The sequence below is a fragment of the Cyprinodon variegatus genome, unplaced genomic scaffold, assembly GCF_000732505.1.
Source record: "Cyprinodon variegatus isolate N-32 unplaced genomic scaffold, C_variegatus-1.0 Scaffold405, whole genome shotgun sequence".
Lineage (NCBI taxonomy): Eukaryota > Metazoa > Chordata > Actinopteri > Cyprinodontiformes > Cyprinodontidae > Cyprinodon > Cyprinodon variegatus.
In genome coordinates, this window is record NW_015150858.1 from 321,446 (window position 1) to 340,788 (window position 19,343).

The 19,343-nt window shown below is 38.8% G+C and overlaps 1 protein-coding gene across 4 annotated transcripts in view; it reads left to right on the forward strand.

Moving 5' to 3' along the window:
- Window positions 1-18,913, forward strand: part of crb1 (crumbs family member 1, photoreceptor morphogenesis associated) — a 30,292-nt gene extending 11,379 nt beyond the window's left edge. For all 4 annotated transcript variants that reach the window (XM_015387848.1, XM_015387850.1, XM_015387849.1 and 1 more), the window contains 7 exons: window positions 130-680; window positions 1,819-1,984; window positions 3,827-4,766; window positions 7,494-7,538; window positions 8,503-8,625; window positions 10,105-10,231; window positions 18,569-18,913. In XM_015387848.1, coding sequence (XP_015243334.1) covers window positions 130-680; window positions 1,819-1,984; window positions 3,827-4,766; window positions 7,494-7,538; window positions 8,503-8,625; window positions 10,105-10,231; window positions 18,569-18,787 — 2,171 coding nt within the window. In that variant the 3' untranslated portion in view covers window positions 18,788-18,913. The remainder of the gene's footprint in view (window positions 1-129; window positions 681-1,818; window positions 1,985-3,826; window positions 4,767-7,493; window positions 7,539-8,502; window positions 8,626-10,104; window positions 10,232-18,568) is intronic.
- The last annotated feature ends 430 nt before the right edge of the window (window positions 18,914-19,343 follow it).

Consider the following 19,343-nt stretch of genomic DNA (forward strand, 5'->3'; position numbering starts at 1 on the left):
TGGGCAGACTTATAAAGTTTATTTTGTATATTGGGATATTGTTGTTCTTTTATATAAAAACAATCTTAAGATAAAATCATACTGATGTTGTCAGCCAGACCAAAATATTGACTTCCTCTTGTTTTGCAGAGCATGTTACTGCTCGCTTTGGGCATGAGGACTTTCACAGCTATGCGGCCTTCACCATCACCGAAGATCTGGGTCAGAACCTCTCCGTCTCCCTGTTCCTGCGCACACGGAGACAGAACGGACTCCTTCTGGTGCTTACCAACAGCAGCAGCCCGTACCTCCACATGTGGCTTGATGCCGGCAGGGTCACAGTTCGTATCCATAACTCTGAGAGCCTAAAGGCACGAAGAGCGATCCACGATGGAGAGGTCCACTTTTTAAATATAGAGGTTCTGGATGGCCACCTGTCGCTGCATGTGGCGGGTGAAAATCAAGGGGAAATAGAAGTAAGAACAGTTGATGTCCAAGCAGGCGACAGGGCTTTTGTCGGAGGTCTGCTGGAGAAGAGAACCACCTCAGAGTTTGGTGGGTTTTTCAAAGGATGCATCCAGGATTTGAGGATCAGCGACAGGAGGCTGCAGTTTTTTGGGCTGGATGCTGCGGTGGGATCATATCCTCTTGATCTTATGGAAAAAGTGATTGCTGGGTGCTCTGGAGACAACACCTGTACAGTAAGAAAACACAGATTTAAAAGAACTGATGTTGCACATTAATACACGTAATATCTTGGAGCTAAACGTAGGAAAATATGCTTATAGTTCCAAAAATATTCTATTAAAAACAATACGTGGAAATACATTAAATGCAGTGTTTATAGAAAGAAGATTAAGGGGGGAGAAATTGGCCTGAGAGATGTCTGCATAATTTTAAGCTTTCTTTCATTCCATTCTACAGGATTTCATTGTCATAATTAAGCTTTAGTAATATGAGTATATAGTAAAGTAGTATAAAATGATATATTCCTATTGTGAAACAATATTGTAAACAGCAGAAGTCCTATCTGTTATCAAAATACAGAGCTTTTTGATGTTATCATGGTTAGAAGAAGCACTAAAATATCAGAGGTCATCCGGTGCCAGTTGGAGTAGTACAATAAATAAATACAATCACTAAACGTAACTGTTTAAACTCAGGATAAAAAAGAGAGTTTTTAGAGAATTTATGATTTATTACATTGGTTTCCTTATTTTTTTATGATTACATTCACAACATTCATTATGCTTAAACAATTATCGAAACCCAAGATGGTGATCATACAGAGCCGTAACCTTTAGATTAATTAGAATTATTTTATTTATCAAACCAAACTTAATTTATCCTACAAATCCTCCAACATGGGATGGTAATGGTTTTTATTTTCTAAACTTGAGGAAGACTTGGATGCATTTTACAGAAACAATTTTTCATTATTTCCAGGAAAGCTCAAAAGAAATCAGCCCTGATAGTTTCCCAGACAGCAGGTAGTTAAATGTTATTATGGACAGTGGATCAGGTTCTGTGTCTTCAGGAGCAGAATCGACACCTCATTAATAAAGAAACTATTAATGCAAACATTGTAAACAAAAACACAGTTTGCAGTTTGTTGATGCGCTCTGGGTAGGAGGGACCAGCTCCCTTTGCAAAATGGATGTCAAAGGGAGAAACATAAAGCAAAACTAAGAACTTTGTATGGTTGAGGATGTCTAAAAGTTTTTTTTAATTAATAGTAAGTAAATATTTTGTTGAAGGATTAGCTAACCATGGTAAATCAAATAGATCCAGAACCCTTGAGGAAAAACACACAGGCTGTTATTTGTTTCTCATTTACAGAGAAATCCATGTCTAAACGGGGGCATTTGCTTCTCTGAGTGGGACGACTTCACCTGCACCTGCCCCAGCAGCACAGCAGGGCGGCGCTGTGAGGAGGTAAAGTGGTGCGAGCTGTCACCATGCCCAGCAGCTTCAGAGTGCAAGATGTTGCAGCAGGGTTATGAATGTAAGTTGCTCCTACATAGAGCTGGAACAGCTTATAATGACATTTAATGTGTGTTTGTTTTCCTTTTCTTTTCTAAAACCCAGAAATGAACAGAAAACCTTTATTTGTTGCTTAAAGGCAAATGTTTTTGACCTCCAACAGAAGGAAAATGTGCTGTATGTTATCTAATGATCAGCCTTTTACTAGGATTTACCAGTTCCATTCTTAACTTGCCTCTATGTGACTGAATGTCACAACAGTTTTATTTAGATGCTGGCCTCAATCTCTCCTCACAGCATTCCGTATCCAATCCGTAAAGCAGGGTTGAGCCAAAGCTACTTTATACTTTTCTCAGAGGGATTGGAGACGTTTCTTCCTTTCTTTTTAAATGATAAGCTCAACATCGGTTATTTAAGGGCTTCGGCTCTATTTAAGGACATTTAAATTATTAAAAATTAATAAGCAAGGAAATGAAAATGGCCAGCCAAACAAAGACCTATAATAAGGTGCTAATAATATGTGCTTAAAACTCCTCTGTAAAATTGTAAAACCATACTATCTCCCACCATGAATACTGCCTGAAAATATTTTCTACACCTAAATAAATCTTTAAAACCGTGTTAAATAAAAGATTTGGTGTTCAGTTTGTGTTTAGGAGGCACCAGTGTGCTCCAGATCTTTAAATGATGGTAAAAAAGGATGTGAAGAGCTCCTAACACCTGTGTTTGTCCATTGTGTTGAAGGGCCGGTTAGAAACTTGTCCCTTCAGACTCTTAGTCTGAAATTCTGCAAAGTTTTATCTTTGAGTGGAAACATTTATACAACTTTTGATGGAGTTAAATAAGTATTCCAAATAAAGAAAAAAATATAAGCAATTCCCTCAACATTCCGCTTCCCATCCAAGAAGCTTTTTCAATTCAAAATATCAGGAATAACTTTGAGTTCGAGGTTTTATACAGTAGCTCAACTAAGCCTTGTTTTTTGTTTCAAAACATGCAAATTGAAATGGACGAAGGGCTCCAGCCCTTTGGTATAGGTTTCATTTGGCTTTTTTTGTTGGCCTGCAATGCCCCAGTCAAATTAGCAGCATATTAGTAACATATATGGAGGAAAAGTTTGTAATTTATCAAAATACTTGTGGTGCCACAGGAGCTGGCAGCCTCTTTCTAGAGCTGACCATGTTGTTAACACTAGGAGCACTATCCTTGTATCTTGTCGGGGTAATCACAATAATGATGTACACTGATTTGAGTATATTATTTTAACTGCATTATATGCTTTCTTGTTCTGTAGTTTCTGTTTTTATACTTTTACCTTTAAATTAATCAAGCTTCGGGTGGCCTGGGACTTTGCTGCTTGAAAACCTGAATTTCTTTCTCTTTTAGTTTATTTTAGACAATCCATTAAATTTAAAAACTTATTACTTGCAAACATTATGTATAATAATATATATAAAATAATAATATTTATTATTTAATGCCTGTGTCTGAATAGGGGCATGAGGAAGTGAACCCTATTGAATTAATTTAGCTCTTAACTTAAACAATCTTCGACATTCTTATTTACCTATGACTCCATACTTCTCCAAGGTCCATTAAGTGAGCAAAGAAATTACTTTATGTACATATGAAGATACATATATACCCATGTACATGCACCTACTGTAAACACATCATCATTCATACAACTGCTTTTGTGCAGCACCTTGGTCCTGTTGGTAAAGTGTCAAACATATAGTTGGATTGGATTGGAACTGTTTCTTAAACATTCATAATATAGGCCTCCACTGAAGGGCGATGAACGATTTGCTATTTTATCACAGTCTGAAAATGTCACTCCAACATTTCCCTTTTATTCCTTCAGGTTACTCCAATGCAACTTTCCTCAACGACAGCACAGTGATGGTCTATCAGGGAAATGGCCGTATCACCCGAAACATCACCAGCCTGTCTTTTACCATTCGCACACGGAAGCGTAATGCGGCCATCCTTCATGCAGAGAAAGGTTCCTCCTTCATCACGGTCTCTGTTCAGGATGGGTTGCTCTTCATGGAGCTTCAGAGCTCTATGAACAAAGAAGATAAGGAGGAAAGAGAAAATGGTTTGTCGACAGTAAGCCTCAGCAGCAAGAGGAGCATCAGTGATGGTGAGTGGCACACCGCCCATCTGTTCATGACGGCACCGTGGGCTCAGTCCTCTCGCTGGACTTTGGTACTGGATGAAGAAATAGAGGAAGCCAGCATCTCTAGAAGCCAGGGCAGGAACCTGAACTTCCTCAGAGAAGGGGTGGACATCTACCTGGGTGGCCTGGCTCCTAATGCTGGCTGGTCTCTAGCTGGTTGCCTGGGCACAGTAGAGTTGGGGGGTATTGCTCTGCCTTACTTCAGATCTCAGGAAGTAAACCTCCCACGGCTGCAGGAGGAGCAGTTTGTTCAGTCGTCAGCAGAACCTGCACTTCCCGGCTGCAGAGGGGCTTCAGTGTGCGAACCCAGCCCTTGTCTCAACAACGGCCAGTGCCATGACCTCTTCAACACCTACAACTGCACCTGTGCTGAGGGCTGGGCTGGGAGGCGCTGCGATGTCCTGATAAACACTTGTGCTTCCAGCCCCTGTGTCCATGGTAACTGTACCGTTAACGGACTCACCTACGAGTGCACCTGCGAGTTTGGTTACACCGGTGTGGACTGTGAGGAGGAGGTGGATGTGTGCGAAAACCACCTGTGTGCCAATGGAGCCACTTGTCTCCATGGGCCAGAAAAATATGCCTGCCTCTGTCCAGAGAACTACACTGGACCCCTCTGCAGGTCAGTTCTGGTGTTTTTCTGCTGACCGGGTGGTGAAGTAAACAGAGGGAAATTCACTTTTACCTTCACTTCCACTGGCTGAGAAAGACATCACTTCCTGATGTCTTCAGATTAATTAGACCAAAAATGTTCTGTTTTTATTTGCTACAATATCAGAATAACTGGAGAAGGAAATTAAAATGAGGCCTTACAGAAGTTTTCGCAATTTAGAAAATGATATACATTCATTATTGGTAGAATTAACCTTTAGACCATATGACTTAGGTCAAATACTTTTCTTTGCAAAGTTTCTCACAAGTCTTCTGGAAAGTTGGACAGAAGTGGTGTTAGTGTGTCAGTTTAATAGGCCAAAAAACATTTCCAATGGGACCTTGATTAGTTCAGATGTGAGATGTGAGTAAGATGTAAACCTGATCCTAACTCAACATGGCATATAGTAACTGGTTATAGGATGCAACCCAGAGCTCAGCTTCCCTGTGGGAATGGATGCAGTAGAGAAAAATATGTAAAAATGTTATTCAATATTTACAGGTTTTATGTAGAGTATCTGATTAATATTAGTTAAAGGTTGCTTTTTAAATTGCATGGCTTTGTTCAAACATTTTGGTATTTCTCACAAGCTGCTCACACAGTTTGCTGGAACTGTGTCCCATTCCTCCAGACAGAACTGGTGGAACTGCATTTTATTTTACACTTTCCTAAAAAGATGTTTCAAAATCTGTAAACACTTTTTCTATGACAATAGGGCTTAATGATAGCTGGTCCGATCATTGTCTTTGTTGTCCATAACCCTTTTTTGTAACTAATTTAGGCACTGTTATGCATTGTCGATGGGAGAGCTGAGTTTAGGTTATGCTTTAGAATAGATAACTTTTTCTTTGGACATCCGTCTTGTAAATGCAGCAGTCCCTCCTGCATCAACACATCCACAATGCAGCTTTCTTATAGCTTTCTTAGGCGAACAAGACTCAGACCAAAACAGATATCTCCAAAAAACATTAGTGCTTTCTGTTACTGTAAATGTATTTGTAAACTTTAATCCGGCCTTTATGTTGATTTTGGAACAATGGCTTCTTCCTCTCTGAGTGGCATTTCATGCCATCTTGGTACAAGACTTGTTTTACTGTGAACAATGAGCCATCTTCAACTTCAGTATCTTCAGAGTATTTTTTTGTTGTTCTGAGGTTAATAAAAGCAAAAAAGAACTAAAGTTTCTCAGAATAGAGTATCTTGGCAAATTCCCTTGGTGATGGTACATAGTCATGGGAATTAAAAGTCTATCTTATTTAACAAGTAATTAATTCAAACAGCATCTATTAATGCTTGCAAGGGAGATCAAATATAGCTTTTGCCAATGTTTGGTATGTTCTGGTCTGACAAAGGATTGCACTAACCATGGAAAACGGCGTCATCTAAACAACTTTATTGAACAAAGTGGGCAGTTTTCCACAAACAGCATGATTGTTGAAATACCCTTCACCTAAAGGATTCTAGCTCCTTAACAGAACATCTATCACTGAAAAACAGCTTCTAAGGCATCAGTTAGATAAAGCTCCCATTTAGCCGTGTTTGGTGTTCTGCTTGGTTGTATACATTTGTGCAATAAACAAAACACAACAAGCTCAGGTTTAGGATTTTAACTAGAGGAATAGTGTGTAATTATTATTTTTCCCATTACATGTTGTTTGAAAAGATAAACATGTTATATTGAGGGAGTAGGATTTGTTCTCAAGGATGAAGCAGGCTTTATGATGTCCAAAATTATTTTCTTAATAGTTTTACTGATTTATTTAGATGTTTTTATTACATCATACATACAAAGTGATTTGTTTGTGTAGTTGCCTTCCTCAGTTTATCGGATGAGGCACATTAAGCTAACGAAACATGAAAGGATCATTTCAGCTTTCGTAAATTGATGAAAAGGTGCATTAATAGCATATACAGACATCTGACTATGATTAAATAAAATAAAAAAAACCCTGAAACTCTTACATTTTCACATTAAAAACATCCAGTATTTATACATTAATCCTAACTAACCAAAAAAAATCATAGAGATGGAAAAGGCTTTTGGGTCTTTGTATACAGGGAATGCAAATATCTGGCTTCAACACCATTTTCATTTTTGTACAAAGCTTGTGCAAAATGTGAGTTTTCAGACTATAAACAATCTCTAGTTATCATATTTTCAATGCTCCAAAAATGTCTTCAAAAAGCAGAACTAAACCTTACTTAGCAAACACAAAATACACAAATAAATGCTCTAAAATCGCACAGCCAAGGGACCGCAGCACAACACAAAACAAAATCCTTCACTGTAAATGTCTCCACATCTCTGCCTCTGTTCAGCACTTCAACCACAGTTGCAGTGAGCGTCTCAGAAGCTGCATTTCTATTCTAGTGTCAGCCAGAAAAGGCCTCAGTCTCTCTGGTTCGACGCCAGTTTCTCTCCTCTGTCATCTACGGTTTGCCTCTGAGAACCAGCGGGGGAACGCCTCCAAACATTTATCCCGTAAACACACAGCCTCCTGCCTTTTTTGCCTCTTTTGCAAGGATAAAATCTTTGCAAGTGTCTCAATAAGAAAGCTGCCAGTGAAGCGATCTCCCTTTACATGGAACATCTTCGCTGTATAGTTTTCATCAAAATGACTTTCCTTTGTTTGTCTCACTTGTTTGTGCTTCTTTCTTCCTCCTTTCATTTTTTCTCCTCTTTCTGTTGCTGTGCAGTGAACGGGAGGAAGAACCTCCTTGGTACATCGTTGTCAGAAAAATGTGAGTTTTATTTTTCTTTATTTATTTTCCCAGCGTTCCCAGGTGTTTGTTTCCTGTTAGATATTTGTCTCTCACATGTCATGCACAGTGCATCCTGTTCTTTTGTAGAGTTGTGTGCAACAAAATGCCAAGAAAAGCAAATATTAACACTCCCTCCGACTATGATTGTTGTCAAAATGAACCAACCGCTCTTTCAAATGAGTGACAGCTGTTGTTCAAAACATTCCCAACCATCCAAACAGAAGATTTTGCAAACAAAAATGTACCTTTTCAGAGATAAGCACCTATTTTTATATCCAATGTGGAGTGACTTTCACGATGCCAAGAGAGGGTTGCAGAAAGATTGTTTTTTTGTTGATTCCTGCACTTTGGATGTGACATTATGTTTTTCTATAATCTTATTATAACACATTTATTTTGTTTTTGGGAAAACAGCAAGAGGCTAAACTAAACATCCAGGTTCATGTGGATTCAGGCTCAAATAAAGAAATCCATCAAAGTGCTTAAAAAGTCAGGAGTTTTTAAGTTGTGATGTTTTTTATTAAAAGATAAACATCACAATATCTAAAATATTTATTAGTTTATATTTTTAGACATGACTATCTCTGATGTTTGAAATGTTTTCTGGCTCCTAAACTGGATCAGTGGCTCTCAAATAAACTGTTATTTAAGCTTAGATGCAAAAAAAAAGGAACTGAAACAGTAAAAAAAAAAAATAGTTTTTTTTTTTAAATTGTTTTTAAGAATCTATTCTGTTATAAGAAGTCATAGATTTTGAAACTGAGATGATCTCAGCTTCTTTAGACAGTGGAAGGACTTTTTACCACATTCCCAACTCACGTCACATTTTAACAAAAAAAAAACAAAACAGTTTTAGAACAAATTAAAGAGATATATGGACATTTAAAATGTGTTGGAACTTTGTAAATAAAACCCCTTAACATTACCTTCTCTTCCCTGTTAGCAAGCCCAAGCTGCCTGTTTCTGTGTGTGGAGATGAGCACAGGAATTACACCTGCTTTAACGGAGGGAACTGCACTGACCGGGAGCTCTCCTGTGACTGTCCTGCAGGATTCATTGGGCACAGGTAGGATACAGCTGCTCCTTTCATGAATAGATTTATCAGTCGATGTACGTTCCTACTTCCACCAATGGTCATGGAACCTGTTTAACCATAGAATGAGATCTTGTGGCAGAAATGAGCTTGGGAGGTTGACTGGGCTCTCCCTTAGAGAGGGTGAGGAGCTCGGTCATTCCGGAGAGACTTGGACTAGAGCCGCTTCTACTCCAAATAGAGAGGAGTCAGCTGAAGTGGCTCAGACATCTTTTTTGGATACTCCCTGGACGCCTCCTACCGGCAGGAGGCCCAGGGGACGACCCAGGACAGGCTGAAGGGACGACGTCTCTCAGCTGGCTTGGTGCGCCTCATGGTTCCCCCAGAGGAGCTGGAGGAGGTGTCTGGGGAGAAGGAAGACCGAGACTGAGAAAATAGGCTGCAGGCTTATAGATGCATCAGAACTGAACTACTGAGGTGTCTGTCTGCTCATCAAACAATGTTGTAGTCGTTACGGGTCAAATAAAAAGGATATTTTAAATTGTAAAAACGTACATGTCTCTTTAGAGAGCAGTTTGAAATGTAATTTTTAAAATGTTCTTAAGGGAATAATTGGCAAAATGAAATGAACTTACAAATTGACAGAACATTAAAGACAAAACAGTACAATTTTTACATGTTAATTCAAACAGAAATTGAATCTGTTAAACAGAATAATCCAGCTGAAGCTTGTATGTTTGAAATTATGGTTGTTAAACCATTGATTTTTTAACAGTGATTAATCGCAAAACCTTCATAGTTATACATACTGCGATTCACTGCAGTTTGAACTGCATGTCTCCTGTTACTTGCATATCAAGGCAGTTCTAAGCTCATAGTGTAGAATATTTAACCAAAGTCTCCAATGGGAATCAAATGAACACATAGAATTTCCCTTTTGACCTTTTTATTTAAATAAAAGGTCAGATCTATGGAGCCGGGAACTGACATGGGAAACCAATATATAACCTTTTACCGCTTCAACACATAACCAAAGGGGCTGATTACTGGTTAATCAAAGGGACAAACAGTTTTATGTCTCAAATGTGATTAAAAAAACCCCCCTGCAAAATGTGGTATGGATTCTTTTTAATTAATCGCGATTAATAGATAAACGCTGACAGCCATACTTCAAATATTTGGCCAAAGAAAAAAGAATTCAATCAGGAATTAAAATAGCTTGAAATATGTTAAGTTGTTTTCCATTATCAAAGATTCTCAAATTCAAACTGAACCAACCTATATCCATTTAATATCTGCTGTCTTGCTCTTGTGATTTAAAAAAAAGTTTTTCTGCTGCAAAGAAAGAACCAGACCAAAAATTACAAGAATCTCTACTAACGTCAAAGTCTGGTCCCCTATGATGGGGCAACACACAGCCTTCCTTCTAGATTAGTAAAGCAATACAAGATCTGGTGTCTGTATGTCAAATTTGCTACATAGACGACGTTGATTTGTCTGTCATGGCTGCAGGTGCGAGCAGGAAGTGGATGAGTGCGAATCCAACCCATGTCTGAACGGAGGCTACTGTCGAAACTTGATCAACAAGTTCGTCTGCGTGTGCGACATGAGCTTCGCTGGAGACGTGTGCCAGACGGACGTAAGCGACATTTACTTTTATGTGGCTATATTGCTGTGGCAGAACCTCTTCCAGCTGCTGTCCTACCTCATCCTCAGACTGGACGACGGGCCAGAGGTGGACTGGGGAGCAAATGACTAAGTGTGTGTGGAGGGGGGATCTAGAGACTATTCAGAAGGAAAATAAACTTTAAATGAGTGAATGTCAGGATAAAAATGAAAAAAAAAAAAAAGTGGACAATCATTTTGAACGACAGTAGGACTGAGAGTGGGGAGAAGAATAATTAGGGACCTCTGTGGTTTTGGTTCTTTGACTATAGAGCGACTCTGTGCCTTTCAGATCATTAGCACTTTATTTTTAGTAGGTATCTATTATAAAATGTATTTTGTGTGTCCATGAGAGAACTGGAACATTTGCCCTGATTCACAAACGCTGCTCCATGTAAGTATCTGAGCCACAAAGCAAATAGCACTAATGATAAACAGGCGCAAACCTCAAATCACTGCTTATTGCAGGTCAGAATGCCTCACTAATGCTTTACAAAACACATGCCATGTGCTCACTGTGCCCCGTCCTTTATGCCTGATGAGGACAAGTCACTTTTACTGATTTTATTTAACTCACTATTTGCCTCTGGATGTAAAGCTCTATTAACAGGAAATTTCCAAACAGGAAAAACACATTGCTTTCCCTTAGCAATGTATTTTTAGATGGAAAACACTAATTTGCATCAATTTCAGGCTCCCTTCACAACAAGTCCTAACTGATCCCTTCTGTTCTATCCTTACCAATGACCTTACCTAAAAACATGAGGCAACTCTTTGGAAATTATGTGTTGCAAACAGCTTAGGACTCACAATAATGATAGTTTGTGCTGTAGGTCTAGTTTACATGAATATTAAGGGAAAAACAGAGCATAGAAACTCTTCCAAAACAGTTATTAATGCAGGAGATGTTTTTGCGCAGTATGAGGTGCAAATCTTTCTTTGTAAGAGTTTTGTGAATTAGATGCTTTGGATAGCTTGCAGTGATTTAATGAATCGGGTTCTCCAGTGTACAGTTCAATCTATGCTAGATATTTTTCACTGTTGTTAATTCTTTTATTTTTTTTATTTTTATTATTTACCTCAGATATATATATATATAGGTGTATGAACACCAATTTTCAAAAATAACACCAAACAACACCAAACTGAACTGGTTCCTAGTTGAACTAAAGGTTAGGTCTAAGCATGAGACTTGCTTTTGATAGATGATCCAGCCTGGACATTCCATTATCTGCTGTACATTGATGGCAAAAAAAAAAGCCTTTTAATGAAATCTAGTTTTTCTGTATTGAGAATTTAAAAAACCCAAGTTTCTCAAATGCATAGGCTGTAAAAAACCTGGTAAATTTAGATTTGTTTGTCTCAATTACTTTAAAAGAGACACAAGAATCCAGCTGAAAAGCACTAATTTAAATATTCACAAGTGAAAAGAAACAAAAACATGAAGACAAATAAAAAGGGATAGAATTAAGAGAGTCTGATAAGCTGTCTTACGTGACGTGACAAGGGCTTGTGTTTTCAAGTATACAATTCACAGAAGAAAAAACTAAAAGCAGAACAAAACATGATGCTCTGTTGGTGTCAAACTGCATCTGAATTCAGTTTGGTTGTTTTTACAGGATATTTTATTATCCACCTTTAGTAGGGTGGGAGCATAGGGAAAAACAGGAGTAAAGTCATTTTTTCAGATTGATACTTAGAAAAGAAGCAGTTGCGATAAAATAGGATGGAACAATATATTTGCTGTTATCTGGACTATTTAATTAGAAATAATTATCTAATGATGGCTTTAAGCATTCTGAAAAGCCATTTTCTGAGTCCAATACTATAAAACACTGAGCTTCTACGTTGCAAAGGGAAAACATGCTCTGCTTTCTGAAAAGCCATTTCTGGTGAGCTGAGGAGAAATATAAAATCCCAGTTATTTATACGTTTCCCACTGTCTGATAACCTGTCAGTCTTTTCTGAACTTTTGGGTTTGGAAGCTGTGTATGGGTGAATTTGTGAACTCGGAAAAAACAGTGCTGTAGCAACAAAAGCTCCTGGAGGGCAACGGATGCCTCACTTGTTCTTGATGTGCGTTCAGAGCAGCTTGTGACTGACTGCTGAGTGTTGTTTTGCACCAAAGAAGAAGTTTCTGCATCTGAACCTTTCTGTGTGAGCCAACGATATTTTAACCCCTAAATTCTCAGCGGCTCTGCTTGTAGAGGTGTCACAGCAGCGCTGTGGTCAGCACTGCAGCAAATCTTTGTTTCTCATGGTAGACTTCATGTATAGTTTTAGGTCATCTGTGTGTGAGTGTAATGTCATGTTTGTCAATCATACTCTGTCTGAGTTTCCTGTCTTTTATCTGTTCTGTGTTGTTTAATAAAACAAAATCAAGAATAATTTGTTCTCTGTCATCTTTTAATGTCTCTCTACTCATTTCTTTTTTCTAATCGCCTCTTGTATCATTTGCTTGTCTACATTTTCAAAACCATCTGCAATAAAGACAGAAATCTGCTCATTGATTTTCCTTCTGTGTGTATGTGTGTGTTTGCTGTTCTCAGGTGGGCGCCATGACATCAAACATAGACAGTTAATCTCTTTTAACGAGATGACGATCCCAGAATAGCCGGGGTTCAGATGCACACCGTCGTCACGCATAGCACACAGTTTATCTCTGATCTATTTGATACGAGGGCTACTGTGCCCTGAAAAGCCTTTAGACGAAGCCTGCTTTGCCTCCAGTGAGCCACAATTATAACTATTGTTTGACAAACTACCTTAGATTGAAAACTTAATAAAATGCAAACTGTATTGTACTTTAAGTCATTTTATGTGAAGCCAACACTAAGCAGTGCTTCATTCTGGAAGGAGATAAAAAATCCCACATGGTTTTACATATTTCCTCTACAAATACAAAAATCTGAAAAGTGTGGCCTGTGCATGTTCAAACATTTTCATTGTTTTTTTTTTATGTAGTTTTCCCTTAATATGTTCAATTCTACTTTAGTTTTAATTCATTTGTGATATTTGTTAGCTATTTTATTTTTGTATTTTTTTTTTAGAAATTGTTTAGTTTCAGTCGAGCTCATTTGAGCTCCGGCTCATAATTATGAGCTCCGGCTGATAATTTGAATAATTATAAACTGATTTATTAATCAATAAATCGTTAACTGGAGTATAGAAACTAAAAAATGTCTTTAGCTGATAGAGAAACCCACTTAGAGCAGTAAATATATACCAAATTTGTACAAAAAAATCTAAATATTTAGCATTTATGTTTAAAAAACAATTCTTCGTCTGTCAACATGCTCTATCCAGAACTCCTCCATTGGAAAAGTTTTAGCATCATCTGGTTTAAATTCTGATTATAAATTGCTTTTTGATTATTAATTTGAAAAAAGATTAATCGATTAGCAAAATGATCATAGCTGCAGCCTAAAGCTGCTCTCAGCTGTTTTCCATTCTTTCAGGTTTTTACATTAAAGCTACAGTGTGTAATAATTACAGGGATATACAGTCAGAAATGTAATATATTATACATAACTATGTTATTTATCATCATCTACGAGCTCAGCCTCTTAACCTTAATATTTGAGTTGCCTTAGAATTCGTTCTATAATTACATAGGAGCGGGTCTCGCAGCCATGGAGGCAGACATCTTTGCGCTACGGCAGCGCAGAGCCAACAAACTAGCGTTTGCGAGATCGCCCATTACGCTCGAAAGTAACTACGGCAAGTTGAGAGAGATGAACTGAGACGGTACTGAACAATAGATGGCAGTATTATGCCTGAGAATACTATCTGTAAAATTATCTATGTAAACAAACCTCATCACTTGAGAAGGTAGGTGATGCGGACGTCGTGGAAGACATTTTGTCCCGTAACGCTCGCCGTACTGTTGGGGGGGAGAAGCGGTGGGGGGGGAGATGTTCATGTTGCTGCGGTCTGCAGTCTGGACGTTAGATGTCGCTGAAAATTACACACTGTAGCTTTAAGACTGAAAGAGATATTGTATTGCTGCTGCAGATTCCTACTTCAAGTACAAAGACTGAGTCCCATTAAAACAGAGAGGAAATGTAGCAGCATTAGATCGGTACTGCAGCCAACTGCTCCACATTAAATCACTGGCAGGAGGAAGAAGATATGGGACTATATATTACTTTGGTTATAAGGGTCGGATTTAGATTTTTGTTTAAAGTTTCTGCACAGAAAATAAATTACAATATTTGTGGAGAAAATCAGATACTGTCCCTGAAAGTCATTGCTGAGCGATATGTTGGAACACCGTCAAAACTAAAAGGTAGAGCACATCTTATAGGGCAAATAAATTTCCAAAATGTAAAGACAAACTCTTATGTAACTCAGATCTTATTTGACAAAACAAAAAGATGCTCCAATTTGCTCCAAAGTTTTTCTCATATGGATATAAAACAAACTAATAATGACAGTACTTAAAGTTATTTGATGAAAGGTGGTAGATGTGAATCTAAATGAAGAATAGGACATAACATCTGGATTTATGCATATGTATGTCAAATGTCCATAACTAGATTTATTATGGTTGTTTGATGTTTGTAAATTAAAAACTGTGAAATTCTTAGTTTTAATGCATTTATCGATTAGAAAGAGATCTCTTGTATTTAAATGCATTAACTGATTAGTAGTTAATAAGGGTCCGGTCTCTGGCCCATTGATTTATGCATCCCTATTAAATGAACTTGTCCAGAACTTACATGCATTTCTGGAGACAAAAAGAAAAGAAAACTGATTAAAACAGAGAATTTCTATATGAAAACATTTCTTTTGACATTATATTAGCTTAGATCAATGAAATGATTGGAAGCTAAAAGTTTCAGCAACATTTACACACATTTGTAGGCATATAGTGCACATATAGCAGCACTCATCCCCTTTAAACCTGCATCCTGTCTTCTGCAGCATTTTTAGCATGGGTAAGTGAGGGTGATTGTTTGTGCTTTGCAGGCACAGGTAGCCCTGATGGTGAGGAAGCAGAGTGGGGAGGAAATGGGGGAAGAGGTTTTTCACTGTTGGCACTGATGTGGCCATCCTTTGAGAGAAAAGAAGTAGAGAGGAAGAAATGTGCTTTGCCAGCAAAAAAGAAAAAAAAAAGGAAGAAAAAGGGAAAAAGAAGCATCTGGCGCTGAAGTGCAGTTTCAGCAGAGAGCTGGTGGCATTCACAGAAGTTTGGTCTGCTTCACAGGAACGTATGAGGGCAGCTTATCTGGCAGGCACACACACATACACACATAGAGCCGGTTGATAGTGCTGACAGCAGGGAAGCATCACTGCCGTCTCTGCTGTGTGTGGAGCGGCTCTGCAGAGGCTTCAGGGTGGCCTCGCTGTGCACCTCAGAGACTGGTTAGTTAGACATCTCTGTGTCTGCGTGTGTGGCACTCAGTGACTGATGGCAGGTCCTGGCTGCAGGCTGCTCCGGCTCGCTTGTGTCACACTCGCTCTGACAGCCAACTGTGCTGCAGTGACAGGTAAGCACTTTCCAAGAGTCAACAAAGAACTTTGTAGCAGTGGGAAGGAAACTCTGATGTCTACAGCGTCAACCATGAGCGCCAGGGTTATTTTTTGCCTTGGGATACGGATGGTTGTTTTTTAAATTAGTATTACTGTATGTTTCCATGTTGATTGCTTAGTGTAAAGTTTGCTGACTTCTGAGATTATTTTTGTGTAACCTGCCAAGTTCAGCAAGATGCTTTTAGCTGTGAAGATGCTGTCAGCGATGAATTGAAGTGTTGTGGAGACTTACAGCTGTAATGCTGTTGTAACCTTGTAGTAGCGGCTCAGGGAGTCACAGCTGTGACACCAACAACCAGCGCAGGTGTAAGTGTTGCTGTTTTTCATTGCTGGTTAATTAAAGTTGATCTTCAAAGATTTTGATTTATTTAACTCTTTTTTTGTCAAAATTTTTATTTTTTCCTTTGAGGACTCTTCTAATTTTCAAGGTGGTGGTTTGTTGTATGCAAAGATCAAAACTTTTCAAAGCTTTAACGGACATATATCATCATTGTTTACTTTTTAGTTGTGTTCTTTTTAGTTGTTATCATTTTCACATAAAAAATCAGTTAATAAAAAAAGAATAGAGTAAACTTCACACAGTAAAATGAATCAGGATGACACTTTGTAGAGCTGTAATCAGAGCAGGAGCTGAGATACGTAGTGGACTGGAACCCTACCCAGAGCTTTAAAAGCTTCTGTGATCAGCCCCGTCAGCCTGTGCCATGATGGAGATTCATCACTTGTGCTGTTAAGTAAAACATAAATGTTCTGGCATTATTGCTATTTCTGCAACAGCTCTGACTGGCATTTTTAAGAGGCTTGCCAACAGCGTTGTCAGGGGTAACGGTGAAAGGTAATATACACATCATTAACAAAGATGTTACTTTTTTAACTCTACAGTAGGGCTGGACAATTAACTGCATTTGGAATATAATAATTAAAAAACATGTTCGAATTCCAGAGGCACTAATAGTTTTTGTCACATTACATTTAACACGAGGCTGCACAGTGGCTGCAAGAAGGTTCTGGGTTCGATTCCCAGCCCCGGGTCTTTCTGCATGGAGTTTGCATGTTCTCCCTGAGCATGTGTGGGTGCTCTCCAGGTACTCCAGCTTCCTCCCAGAGTCCAAAAATATGACTGTTAGGTTGATTGGCTTCTCTAAATTCGCCTCAGTGTGTGCGTGAATGGTTGTTTGTCCTGTTTGTCTCTGTGTTGCCTTTCTAGGGTGTACCCCGCCTCTCGCTCATTGACAGCTAGCACCAGCACCCCTTGCGACCCCAGCAGGGATAAGCATGAAGGAAAATGGATGGATGGAAATTTGGCCATAGAGTAGCTAAGTTTCAGTTCATTTTTTAATGTTACTTGTATTTATAATTAGTTAGCTACAGTATGAGCGATCAATTTTCTCCAAGCAACTATCACAATAATTAATACATGAAGCCACAAACTTTGAGGTTGTTAAATAGATATTCTTAGGCTGTTAGGATAATTATCATTGATGATGTGTGAGTTTATGCCCTAATATTACTTTCCTATTGCTTGTCAGAACTAATTTTTTCCCCAGTATTTTATCTAATTAGGACAGTTCCTCTGTCTGGATTCACAGTTATAATCTTCATTATACACGTCGCAAAGATTTGGGAATGAATGAGAGTGGTGTCCTTCACAAAGTGTAATATTTTGATAAGGCTGGAGCCATGGATGTCTCCTCGTCTGCAAACGTGTGTGATGTAATGATGTGATGATGTGGCAGACTGGATTAGTTTAAAATGATTCTCTGTGAGCCCGGTTGGTAAGCAGCTGACTTCTGTAACCCTAAGCAGCTTCTCTGATCTGAGTCAGATTACAACTTCTATCAAAATCTGTTGTCAAGCCTAATGGTTATTTACTGTAATAGATATACATAATGAAGTGTTATTTAAGGAGTTTCTCCTGAGTGATCTCTTTTTAAAAAAAAGAACAGGAGAGATAAATCTTCAAGGTGTAGACACAGAGCTTTCCTTAACAGCTAAAAAGCTGTTTTTTTTTAAGCAAAATGATTCATAATGATATTAGTGTGATGTAGATGGCTGTCAGTATGCCACCCTGCTTTAGTAAGCATGACTCTGACGGGCTTTTTTGGTTTAGAAAAGTGGCTTTTTAAGTCACATATCCACTTTGATTTTAATTAAAAGCTAATTGAGATTCATTTCTTTCAGACTTGTTTGAACTTTTCTGGCCCTTCAACATGATGATATATGTCCTTAAAGTATAAATGGGAGCTGATTTTGGGTGAATCTGCTTTAATTCTCACCTTAAACGGTTTGCATGTGGCTGCTATTTTGGGGACAATGGATTTTGGTGCCAGTTCTGGTAGAATGGGATCATCGGCAGCATCTTGGCTGGATGTGCGTATCTGTGTGTTTGTGATCCCTCACAGACGGTGCGTGCTCCATACAGCTCGCGGGTGGCTGCAGTGCTGGCACCGTGTCTGGTCGGCTTGGCGATAGTGGTGACGCTGTGGCTGGCGCTTGCTGCAGCCAAGCTGCGTGAGAGGTGGCAGACGGAGGGAGGTTTCAGCCTGCGGCGGCTCCAGGCTTCTGGTGGTCAGAACCCACCTGCTGAGCTGGGAAACACATCCATCAGCACACTGGCAGCGCGAGTGGAGCGCCTGGTGTAGAGTAAAGGAGGCAGGGGAGGAAAAAGTGTGTGAAGAAGGATGGATCTGGGATCAAAGTGTGTATGAGAATCTAAAAAAAAGCATTACCTTTTCTAAATAAATCACCTGTTACTCCTCTAATTCTGTCCCTCCAGCTCACCTCTGAGGGTCTGACCTCTGACCTCTTGCTGTCTGTAAGTTTGGCGTCTGTCATCCTGCTGCTGGTGCTGATCCTGACCTCCATCGGCTTAGTGGCCGCACTAAATCGCCGCGCCACCCATGGCACGTACAGCCCCAGCCGGCAGGAGAAAGACGGATCCCGGGTGGAGATGTGGAGCATCACGCAGCCGCCGCTGATGGAGAGACTCATATGAAATGCAGGCGTAAAAGGGGCTGAACACAAATACACATTACTAAGTAATTATTAGTCTGGTCATTTAATTTAGACTTTCTATTTAAAACACAGCTGTATATAATAAAGGCACGCAAATACATAAGTACAAAAATTAACTAAAATCTCGTTTCACTTCATTGTGATTCTGTTCTTTAAATTGGTAGCACTGGATATTATTTAAACATATCAGAAAATATAGGGCTGGATTGAGATTAAGGCTCCACTTTTTTGTGTTTTGTTGTCAATTTTAAAACCTTTTGTATATTTTTTACACTCCTCATGTTATGTGCTTTTTGTATACTGTAGGTCTGGACCACTGAATTGCATTAATGTGATAACATGAGCACATAATCACTGCTTATTTGTGAGTATAGATCAGCTGTACTGACGAACTTAAGTGATTTGTTTTGTTTCAGGTTTTATTTTAATTGTGGCTTCTTTCAGAGCATAATTTATTTCAGTTGTTTGATTTAAAGTGCTACACAAAAAGACTTGATTTTTTTAAACTGTGTTTATGTGCCTATTAATATGCTCTT